The 12,678-nt window shown below is 40.1% G+C and overlaps 1 protein-coding gene across 1 annotated transcript in view; it reads left to right on the forward strand.

The window, feature by feature from the left end:
- Positions 1 to 12,678, forward strand: part of LOC112246396 (BEN domain-containing protein 4-like) — a 32,440-nt gene that overhangs the window by 5,649 nt on the left and 14,113 nt on the right. Inside the window, 2 exon segments of the mRNA XM_042327862.1 lie at positions 3,677 to 4,264; positions 4,645 to 4,736. Coding sequence (XP_042183796.1) covers positions 3,677 to 4,264; positions 4,645 to 4,736 — 680 coding nt within the window.

Here is a 12,678-nt window from a genome sequence, read left to right on the forward strand (position 1 = left end):
TATTTCTTTATTATCCCTTGCCTATACTTTGAAATGGTTCTTCATATCACTAGACAGTGAATTTAAAATATCTTTCATGCTCACAACCAGAGGAGCTGTTCCACCCTTTCCCAGAGTGGTTTTCCCACTTAACAATGGCATTATATTAACTAAAAAGTTGTATATTATATATCCATGTTTATATATTTATTTAACCCCAAAATATATCCCTTTTGAGGACTCAAACCTCTTCTAGAACACAATTGTTTATGTAGAGCCTGGTTACCAATAAAAATGTATGTTCACTTCAAAAAGCTTGTTGAAGGCATACATTAACCACACGTGTAAAGATTGCTACTCAATTAGCAACTCCCTTCTATGCAACAAGAAGGTTTCACAAAAAGAAAGGACTCTAACCTTTTAATAGAGGACTTAAATCCCTATAATAGAGAACAATGGACTTGAACCTTATACATCACAGATACATATCACTCATTGCATGCACAAATTTTACCCTGATTTGGTTCTTTTAAAATGATATTGGGTCTACACTCACCCAGCACTTCTGCCATCAATTAGGAGATTAAGAGTTGACTCCCAAAGTGGTTTGCGCTCAGCCTTCTCTCTTCCTTCTGGATCAACAGATTTGATTTGTTTTTTCTTGTTGTTGTTCAGACCAATTTACCCAGGTCACGGCACCAAATGTTAGCAGTTGATGTTATTCTTCAATAACACAGACCCCAAAGCAAATCAGGGGGAGGAAAATAGGTAAATTCAAAGATAACACATCATGCGGTGAGGTAGATGTTCATGCTCCCCTGTCCTCAGTGATTCTCTCCACAGAACAAAGGGACAGGATGTAGTTTTGTAACCCAGCCCTAGCCTGTGGATGACCAATTATAATTCCTTGCAATAAAACTGGACCAATAGCCAAATAACAAGTATCCTATTTCAGATTCAATGCATAAACAATTTGGTCCAATGAGAACTTGCCATGTAGCTATGAGTCCCGGACTGAAATTCCTCCCATGTCTCTGACCCATTGATATTACAGAAAAAACACTATTTCCATTGATCATTTATTCTAGTCCTCTCGTCCTCTGCATTGTGCTTATCTTTAAAATATTCTTACAAACCTCAGGAGGAGGAGGGGGAGGACATCAGCTTACATAAAATCAAATGCATTTGTCAAAAGTTCTCAACAGCAACCCAACACTAAAAAGGTCCAATGTAGCCGTTTTTATCTCAATATCAAATCATTTCTGGGTAACAATTAAGTGATTGCTTTCAATTAAAATGGTGAAAAAGAAATAAAAATAGCTTCTTAGCAAGAGCAATTTCTCTAGCAATAGTTTTGCGAGGACGGTCTGGGAGTGGGGAGGGGAAAATTGACATCTAGCTGTTGTTGGCAGAGAGGTTTGGAACGCTCTTTCTTATTGGTCTATTAAAGGCACAATGTAGCCATTTTATCTCTGTCAAATCACTTCTGGGTAACAAATATACCTTACAGAGACTTGGGTCATACTTACAAACATAAGCATGCATTTAAAGTGAAATGGGTTCTCACGCACAAAATGCGTATCAGCCAATGGAAAGCATCGATTTACTTGCATGTGACCGAACGCTAAATTGTAGCTCGTCCCATGGGATAACATGGCACAAGTTAGCCCTATTCTAACTTCAACAGTAAGCACTGATTATATCCTGGCACAAGTGCATCAGCCATTTAAAGTCGTTGAGGTAGTTGGGAGTGTTCCAAAACTTGTTCATCAAGGGAAGTGTCCTTAACATACAGAAGTCGAACAGCATGTTCTGATGATCATTTGACTGACTGGGCAAAATGATCTCTGTTTAAAGTGATTAGTACACGTAATGGTCACATATTGTGGAAGGGTTTGAATCCCCCCCTTTGAAATGTTGATTTACAGTTGAAGTCGGAAGTTTACCTTAGCCAAATACATTTAAACTCAGTTTTTCACAATTCCTGACATTTAATCCAAGTAAAAATTTGGGCTAATTGAGTTGGGCTAATTGAGGTAGTATGTACATGTAGGTATGGTTAAAGTGACTATGCATATATGTGCATATATGGGGGGGTCCGGGTAGCCAGGTAGACTTGAACCCACGTTTTATTTGTATTTATTTTTCACCTTTATTTAACCAGGTAGGCTAGTTGAGAACAAGTTCTCATTTACAATTGCGACCTGGCCAAGATAAAGCAAAGCAGTTCGACACATACAACATCACAGAATTACACATGGAGTAAAACAAACATACAGTCAATAATACAGTAGAAAAATAAGTCTATATACAATGTGAGCAAATGAGGTGAGATAAGGGAGGTAGGCAACCAAAAAAAAGAAGAAAAAAAAAGGTTAGTGTTAAAAGGTTAAAGTGCAGTATCAGCTGTGAGTCATCTGCTTTAGCAGGTTGACAATGATAGTCTACATGACTGCTATTTGCCAAATCTATAAGGTCCTCCTTTTCTTTTCTTTTTTTTTACAATATACAATAAACTTATTTTTCCCCATAAAAGCACATGGATGCGTGTGAAGCTAATAAACAAAAATCCTTGGGATTGACCTATTTTAAGAAATGCCATTGGTTGGCAGATATAAAGTCGAAGATCTTTTATAGGCCAATGAAGAAGTTGTGCCTGGATATAATCAGTACCATCTGTTGAGGTTAGCATAGGGCTCACGTGTGCCATGTTATCTGATGAGACCAGCTACAATTTAGCGTTCTCTCACATGAATTTTAATCTACGCTTTTCATTGGCATTTTGTGCATGAGAACCCATTGGACTTTCAATGCTTGCTTATGTTCTCAAGTATGGCCCGAGTATTTTCAAATAAAAAAGAAACAACAAATATCTTCTTAGCAAGACCAATTTTGTCAAGCAACAATTTCTCTAGGACTGTCAGGGAGTGGTCTGAGGGGAGAGGAGAAAATTGAAAACTAACTGTTATTGGCATAGAGGTTTGGAACTTTCTTATTGGTCTATCAACTAATTCCAACCGCATAGTGTGGAAATATATATAAAACACAGAAAAAAAGATATGTTTTTGACTGCACTAGGCCTTTAAGCCGCAAATAGGAACCAGAGGCAGCAATGGCAAGAAATAGACAAGTACAGGCCTAGACATTGAGGTCTGACTCATCTTCCTTTACAAGAGTGCAATTGAATAGAGGGACCCTGTACTTTTGTAAAATATGGTAGAACATTTGAAAGAGGAAAAGCCAGATAGAGAGTGGGAGAACGTGGGTGATGAGGAAGCCAGAGCAGCGATGCAGAAACCAGTGTAGCACAGCTCAAATGGTTGACAGAACCATTTAGTAATGATGCCCCCACGGCCGGAAACAGACAGGCTTCAACAGGATGTTGCACTGTGACACCTTTATACAGAATCTGAGAGTCAAGTAGAGGTGCCTGAGAAAGGGATAAAACTCAAGCAATCCTACAGTAGTATGACAAACAACCGATCTAGTCGATGCTGATCTTAGTTTTTTGATCCATCAATTCAATGCCAAGTTAAACAGGACAAGTAATTCAGGACAAGTAAAATCAGGACAAGTAATTCAGGACAGCGGAAATGTAGAAATGTGCTCAAAAAGTTGATGCCAAAATATACTAATTGACTTGAATGTCATATTGAATGCCTTGGGTATCATTGTGTCTTGACTCCTCTGCTTCTAGAAAACCGTCTCATCTTGGATGCTTTCGCACAGTAGTGTAGCCGTGTACTCACTCTCCTCAATGGTGGCCGGTTCGTGGAGCCCCAAGATCCTCTGCCCTCCTTCGTTACCTCCCACATCAAGCAGGAGGAAAGCTGCCTCTCTAGGCCTGGGGGGGAGTCAAAGCCAGACGCGGGTCAAGTGGGTCACTGCCCCAACCTGGGCAAGCCACAGCCCAGGGAGAGCTACACCGTTGATCCTGATGATGAAGCACAGCACAGTCACTGGAGCCAAAAACAAACATACGCATTCCTGCACATCTTCACAAAGTCCCTCCAGAGCTACCTGTTCACCGGGCCCCAGCAGCCCCACCCGGACCTGGGCCTCGAGGGAGAGCGAGTCCCATCGGCCGAGTTTAGGGTGTCACCCAGCAATAACCTTGGGGGCTGGAGCTCCCCAGCCCCTTCGGAGTCCTATGGCCACCCCTCGTCCACCCTGCCGGAGGAGGAAGAGGAGAGCTGCTGCCCTCGCTGTGGGGAGCTGGAGCAGGAGATGCTGTGTCTGCAGAAGGAGAATGAAGAGCTGCGCAACAAGCTGGACAACATACCAGGTACAGTCCAGGGCTTTCGGGATAATAGAGCACAGTAATGGCAATTTCTACAGTTTATGCAGATTCATGTGAGATGGTGACTTGGTATGTGGATACGAAATAAGCACCACGTCAGTCTTAACTTAAGTGAGACAATGTGCTCAATTTGCTGCCCAAGACAAAACACTCAATGGATTTGAGCTTTTACCCTGTGACTCAGCATACATGTGGCTAATAATTACACAATAATGACACAGCACCAACACAATGTGGTGTTGTACATTACTTTTCATGTCAAGATTAAGTAAATCACATTGTTGCTGTGACTTTTGTCAGACGCACAATTTACAATGAAATATTTTTGATGGGTTTTATAAATGAAGCCCTTGATCTCCTTCCAGCTCCCTGCCAGACTGTGCTGGACTTCTTCAAGACTGTTCTCCAGCACCATAACCAGTTTATACAGCCCATGTCACAGGAGCAACAAACCGAGGTAAGCAAGCAGTTTGTCAGAAAACACGCGTTTTTATAAAAATAAATACTCTTGGTCTGTTCCAGTTCTGTCAGATACTGTACTCTACTGTTTGATACTGTATGTTTCAGTGGTCATAATGTGTATAGATGTTACATAACAAATGCAAAATAAGACACCAGGGTGAACCTCTATATCTAAATAGCGCTCTCTCTCTCTCTCTACAGGAAGAAGAACAGACAACATATGAGGTTTGTGTTTTCAAGATGTGTTTTATGTAACTTAATGACCCCTCAATTATTTACTGTTCTGCGCTATAGTTTGAATCAGAGTTCAGTTATTTGTGACATTGTATATTTGTCATTTGGGCTAGTTGGTTTCACATTGCCAAATGTCAAACTAACTAAAATGCCTAAACAAAACCACGTGTCCTTTGTTTATTGGAGAAAAATGCTTAAATATCTATCTATGATTCTCAAGAAGCATATCTTGTCCCAAACTTCGTATTACTTTTTTTGGTCTTCCAACATGCGTGAGGAAACAGAGTAATAGCCGCTCTGAGACATGAATAAGCTATAGTCAGTAACCTGTATCTCCAGTATAGCTCCCTAATCTGCATCATATGCACTGCTACTCAATGTTTCAGAGAAAGTTATGGTACTGCGTGCATTTCATAAAATGCTGGCAGTCAAACCAGCAATACTGCCCATCTCTGGTTCTTTTCTTGTGTTTGGTCCAGACTGCGTTCAAACCTGCAGCGAACCGCACCATGGTCTGAATGGAATCAGACCAAACCCCCCCCCCCTTTTTTAGCAAACCACGGTTCATTGTTTAGTGCGCTCCCAAGTGCCGATAGTGTTCACACCAGTCTAAACTAAGGGGGAGTTCAGAAAATCCGCACAAAACCACTTTGGTGTGAAAGCCCCTTAGTTTTTGTCTTTAAGGAATTGGCCTTAATCAAATATCACCTAAACACCTGTGTTACTTTCTCAGCATGAGAATTATGAAAATATATTTTTTTATGGAGCTGATAGTTTTGCTTCTCATTGTAAACATAAGAGTACATTAACTAATAATTAGCATTTATGCAACATCAGAATAATGTTGTTTTTGACATTCCAGAAACCCGGTGACTGGTTTTGATTGGACTGCTCCCATACTGCCACAGGCTTTAGGGTTAGGGAGAAACAAAACCCTGCAGAGGAAAATGACAGAGTAATCTACGTTCAGGACTGTTGTTGCCACCATGGAGCATCAGTCAGAATGCAAATGAGGAGATTGCACAGGAATCCAGGTTTAGGAGTATCACACACACAGTGGGGAGGGTTTGGAATGGTGATTTTGTAGGGCTAGTAAGGCCGGTGGCAAGGTTACCAAGGATGTCTTAGGAGTTGTGGCTTGTAAGGCCTTGAAGATAGGATGTGGATAACAAGGCTGTGGTAGTCTGGTAGGGAGATACAAAAAAGGACACATTAGGAACATAACATTTAAATGTACAGACATTACAAAGTAGTGCCAGGTGACTATAGGGAATAGGCTTAACATACAGTGGTTGCTCCACTAAAAGTTTTGCGATTATGCTGTGCGACTTTGAGGTCATTTGTGGTTTAGTACGGTACCCTGCGTCACCACTTCATTGCTCCAGACCAGCGCAAGGGGGGAGTTAGAGGACTGATTTTGCTTTTGGGTCCTACTGTGTCTCTAACTAACAATGAATGGGCGACATAAACCTAAATAGGAACTGATAATTGTGCACGACTTCAGTATTACTTACTAAAACTGTTGTTACACTAAGATTTGTATTATTTTATTTTGTTAGGATTATTTTTCTCTTACTGTAGTACTGTAGCCCTCTCCCGACCACTCATGTTATACAGTGCCTGAGTGGCGCAATGGTTTAAGACACTGCATAGCAGTACAAGCTGTGTTGTTACAGATGCTGGTTCAATACCTGTGCTGGCCTTAACTGGGAGACCCATGAGATGACTGTAGGTTTTTGGTTTCTCTCCCTCTAAAAACAGAAAGAAATGATTCTAAATAACAAACTGGCTTTATTTACAAATTAGTAACAATGTCTCACCACATGTTCAAGAATGGCTTTTTTCACGCTCGTTTTACGTTATTTGAAAATATATATATATTTTTAAACAAAGCGATTATTATTATTATTATTATTAATTTAGAATTATATAAAAGCCCTTGGATATTCTCACAGATATATTATTCACAAAAAGTTTTGAGAATGACACAAATATTCACTTCTTGGTGACAGGGGGCAGTATTTTCACGTCCGTATGAAATGCATGCCCATATTCAACTGCCTGCTACTCATTCCCAGAAGATAAGATATACATATCATGAGTAGATTTGGATAGAAAACACTCTGAAGTTTCTAAAACTGTTTGAATCATGTCTGTGAGTATAACAGAACTTATGTAGCAGGCGAAACCCTGAGGAAAATGTAAAAAAAATTGAGGTCACTCTCTTTTCAATGAGTTTTCATTGGGAATCCAGAATTCTAAGGGACCTTTTTGCAGTTTCTACCGCTTCCAGTGCATGTCACCAGTCTTTAGAAATTGGTTGAAGTTTTTCCTTTGTGTAATGAAGAAGTAGCCCTGTTGAAAACGAGGGTCACTTCAAGTGTATTGTTTGTTAGAAGCGCATGACCAGAAAGGTAGCGTCAGTTTGTTTTCTTCCTGTATTGAACACAGATCATCCCGTCTTCAATTTGATCAATTATTTACTTTAAAACATACCTAAAGTTGTATTACAAAAGTAGTTTGAAATGTTTTGGCAAAGTTTACAGGTAACTTTTGAGATATTTTGTAGTCACAAGTTGGAACAGTGTTTTTCTGGATCAAACGCGCCAGATAAATGGACATTTTGGATATATATCGACAGAATTAATCGAACAAAAGGACCATTTGTAATGTTTATGGGACATATTGGAGTGCCAACAGAAGAAGCTTGTCAAAGGAAAGGCATGATTTATATTTTTATTTCTGCGTTTTGTGTCACGCCTGCAGGGTTGAAATATGTTTTCTCTCTTTGTTTACGGATGTGCTACTCTCAGATTATAGCATCGTTTGCTTTCGCCGAAAAGCCTTTTTGAAATCGGACATGTTGGCTGGATTCACAACATGTGTAGCTTTAATTTGGTATCTTACATGTGTGATTTCATGAAAGTCTTGAGTTTTATAGTAATTTATTTGAATTTGACGCTCTGCATTTTCACTGGCTTTTGGCCAGGTGGGACGCTTGCATCCCACATATCCCAGGTAATTTTCACAAAGTCTGCTGCCTCAGTTTGTATGATGGCAATTTGCATATACTCAAGAATGTTATGAAGAGTGATCAGATTAATTGAAAAGTCCTTCTTTGCCATGTAAATGAACTGAATCCCCCAAAAACATTTCCACTGCATTTCAGCCCTGCCACAAAAGGACCAGCTGACATCATGTCAGTGATTCTCTCTTAAGTGTTGACGAGGACAAGGCTGGAGATCACTCTGTCATGCTGAATGGGTTGGAATAACAGACTGGAAGCTTCAAAAGGAGGGTGTTTGTAATCATTGTTCTTCCTCTGTCAAATATGGTTACCTGCAAGGAAACATGTGCCGTCATCATTAATTTGCACAAAAGGGCTTCACAGGAAAATTGCTGCCAGTAAGATTGCACATAAATCAACCATTTATCGGATCATCAAGAACTTCAAGGAGAGCGGTTAAATTGTTGTGAAGAAGGCTTCTACCGTCTCCTAAAGTTGATTCAGCTGCGGGATCAGGGCACCACCAGTACAGAGCTTGCTCAGGAATGGCAGCAGGCAGGTGTGAGTGCATCTGCACACACAGTTGAGGCGAAGACTTTTGGAGGATGGCCTGGTGTCAAGAAGGGCAGCAAAGAAGCCACTTCTCTCTAGGAAAAACATCAGGGACAGACTGATATTCTGCAAAAGGTACAGGTATTGGACTGCTGAGGACTGGGATAAAGTCATTTTCTCTGATGAATCCCCTTTCCGATTGTTTGGGGCATCCGGAAAAAAGCTTGTCCGGAGAAGACAAGGTGAGCACTACCATCAATCCTGTGTCATGCCAACAGTAAAGCATCCTGAGATCATTCATGTGTGGGGTTGCTTCTCAGCCAAGGGAGTGGGCTCACTCACAATTTTGCCTAAGAACACAGCAATGAATAAAGAATGGTACCAACACATCCTCCGAGAGCATCTTCTCCCAACCATCCAGGAACAGTTTGATGACAAACAATGCCTTTTCCAGCATGATGGAGCACCTTGCCATGAGGCAAAAGTGATAACTAAGTGGCTCAGGGAACAAAACATTGATATTTTGGGTCCATGGCCAGGAAACTCCCCAGACCTTAATCCCATTGAGAACTTGTGGTCAATCTTCAAGATGCGGGTGGACAAACAAAAACCCACAAATTCTGACAAACTCCAAGCATTGATTATGCAAGAATGGGCTGCCATCAGTCAGGATGTGGCCCATAAGTTAATTGACAGCATGCCAGGGCGGATTGCAGAGGTCTTGAAAAAGAAGGGTACACACTGCAAATATTGACTCTTTGCATCAACTTTATGTAATTGTCAATAAAAGCCTTTGACACTTGTGAAATGCTTGTAATTATACTTCAGTATTCCATAGTAACATCTGACAAAAATATCTAAAGACACTGAGGCAGCAGACTTCATGGAAATGAATATTTCTGTCATTTTCAAAACTTTTGGCCACGACTGTACAGCGCCATTATGGCTTTTAGCAGGTAGCTGGATAATAGACTTGCCTGGAAGGAGGGTAGGGGGAGAATTCTATCGTCAAATGTATTTCTAAGTTAGGTTGGCTGTATCACAACCGGCCATGATTGTGGTTGCAATTTCAGTTTATCCCCTAGGGGAAAAAAGTAATAATTCCACATTAAGTATTATTATGTATCACATCAAATCAAATCATCAAATCAAATTTTATTTGTCACATACACATGGTTAGCAGATGTTAATGCGAGTGTAGCGAAATGCTTGTGCTTCTAGTTCCGACAATGCAGTAATAATCCAACAAGTAATCTAACTAACAATTTTAAAAAAAAACTACTGTCTTATACTCAGTGTAAGGGGATAAAGAATATGTACATAAAGATATATGAATGAGTGATGGTACAGAGCAGCTTAGGCAAGATACAGTAGATGGTATCGAGTACAGTATATACATATGAGATGAGTATGTAAACAAAGTGGCATAGTTAAAGTGGCTAGTGATACATGTATTACATAAGGATGCAGTAGATGATATAGAGTACAGTATATACGTATACATATGAGATGAATAATGTAGGGTATGTAAACATTATATTAGGTAGCATTGTTTAAAGTGGCTAGTGATATATTTTACATCATTTCCCATCAATTCCCATTATTAAAGTGGCTGGAGTTGAGTCAGTGTGTTGGCAGCAGCCACTCAATGTTAGTGGTGGCTGTTTAACAGTCTGATGGCCTTGAGATAGAAGCTGTTTTTCAGTCTCTCGGTCCCAGCTTTGATGCACCTGTACTGACCTCGCCTTCTGGATGATAGCGGGGTGAACAGGCAGTGGCTCGGGTGGTTGTTGTCCTTGATGAAAGCAAATCACATCCGATCGTGATTGGGAGTCCCATAGGGCGGCACACAATTTTCCCAGCGTTTCTCTCCCTTTAAAATCAGAAATAAATGTTTTGGCCTTTGAAAGTATTATTTTGGCCTTTATTCAGATTACAATCGCTCACTTTCGTTTAAAAAAAAACGAAATAACCTCCAAAATATCGTTATATATTATCAAGTTGTTGGCACGGTCATATAGCCCGGCACCTACATAAAGTTGAGTGACTCACTCATTCATGGCTTTGGATCACAATAAATAAGTACTAACATTCTTTCTGATAGTCTTTAATTAAGAAATGTTTTGGTTATCCTGACCTGGACACCATGTACAGTATTATAATATCCCATGATGGACAAAATACCTTTACCAACACCTTTCTGTATTCTGATACTTTGTGGATGGGGCTCCGGAGTGGATGGTGGCTCCTACAGTGCAAACAGATGCAGGTTCGATACCCGAGCTGGCCACCACTGGGAGGCCCATGAGGCGGCTTTTGGTTTTAATTTAGAATCCTCCAATCCTCTATATGTAATTGTTGGCGGAGAGTCACATCATATTTTTCAATATACTGTAGGTGACATGAGTCTCGCTAGTGTTGAGTAATGTGCTGTTAAAGTGGTGTAGGTCTTATTTATTTAAAGAGCATATTGCAGTTAGAAGCAATAGCCTACAACTATTTTAGCACTGTTTCACACTGCTCTGAGACAAGCATGGTCTTGATAAATCAATTAGATTTTTATTTTCACTGAATCTCTGTTTGGGTATTGGTTAGACTACAATTATACAATTAGGTGTAGAAATGTTATGCTCTTACTGCAACCTTTATTTAACTAGGCAAGTCAGTTAAGAATACATTCTTATTTACAAGGACAGCCTACTCCTTCCTCCCATCAGGGAATTGAACCCTGGTCTCTTTAGCTAAATAGCCAAATACTGTAGCCTACTCCCGACCGTCATGTTGTACAATGCCATATTTTCCATTCCATCCTAACGGAAATCCAGAGGGTTTTTTGTTTTTCTTGGAATAGAAGCACCACAATTGAAATCAAATTAATGAAGCAAATACCAGTCAAAAGTTTGGACACACCTACTCATTCCAGAGTTTTTCTTTAAAAAAAAAAACATTTTCTACGTTGTAGAATAATGGTGAAGACATCACAACTATGAAATAACACATATTTTTATTTATTTTATTTATTTTACCTTTATTTAACCAGGTAGGCAAGTTGAGAAAAAGTTCTATTTACAATTGCGACCTGGCCAAGATAAAGCAAAGCAGTTCGACAGATACAACGACACAGAGTTACACATAGAGTAAAACAAACATACAGTCAATAATACAGTATAAACAAGTCTATATACAATGTGAGCAAATGAGGTGAGAAGGGAGGTAAAGGCAAAAAAGGCCATGGTGGCAAAGTAAATACAATATAGCAAGTAAAACACTGGAATGGTAGTTTTGCAATGGAAGAATGTGCAAAGTAGAAATAAAAATAATGGGGTGAAAAGGAGCAAAATAAATAAATCAATTAAAATTAAATACAGTTGGGAAAGAGGTAGTTGTTTGGGCTAAATTATAGGTGGGCTATGTACAGGTGCAGTAATCTGTGAGCTGCTCTGACAGTTGGTGCTTAAAGCTAGTGAGGGAGATAAGTGTTTCCAGTTTCAGAGATTTTTGTAGTTCGTTCCAGTCATTGGCAGCAGAGAACTGGAAGGAGAGGCGGCCAAAGAAAGAATTGGTTTTGGTGGTGACTAGAGAGATAAACCTGCTGGAGCGTGTGCTACAGGTGGGAGATGCTATGGTGACCAGCGAGCTGAGATAAGGGGGGACTTTACCTAGCAGGGTCTTGTAGATGACATGGAGCCAGTGGGTTTGGCGACGAGTATGAAGCGAGGGCCAGCCAACGAGAGCGTACAGGTCGCAATGGTGGGTAGTATATGGGGCTTTGGTGACAAAACGGATTGCACTGTGATAGACTGCATCCAATTTGTTGAGTAGGGTATTGGAGGCTATTTTGTAAATTACATCGCCAAAGTCGAGGATTGGTAGGATGGTCAGTTTTACAAGGGTATGTTTGGCAGCATGAGTGAAGGATGCTTTGTTGCGAAATAGGAAGCCAATTCTAGATTTAACTTTGGATTGGAGATGTTTGATATGGGTCTGGAAGGAGAGTTTACAGTCTAACCAGACACCTAAGTATTTGTAGTTGTCCACGTATTCTAAGTCAGAGCCGTCCAGAGTAGTGATGTTGGACAGGCGGGTAGGTGCAGGTAGCGATCGGTTGAAGAGCATGTATTTAGTTTTACTTGTATTTAAGAGC

The sequence above is a fragment of the Oncorhynchus tshawytscha genome, linkage group LG09 (genome assembly GCF_018296145.1).
Source record: "Oncorhynchus tshawytscha isolate Ot180627B linkage group LG09, Otsh_v2.0, whole genome shotgun sequence".
Lineage (NCBI taxonomy): Eukaryota > Metazoa > Chordata > Actinopteri > Salmoniformes > Salmonidae > Oncorhynchus > Oncorhynchus tshawytscha.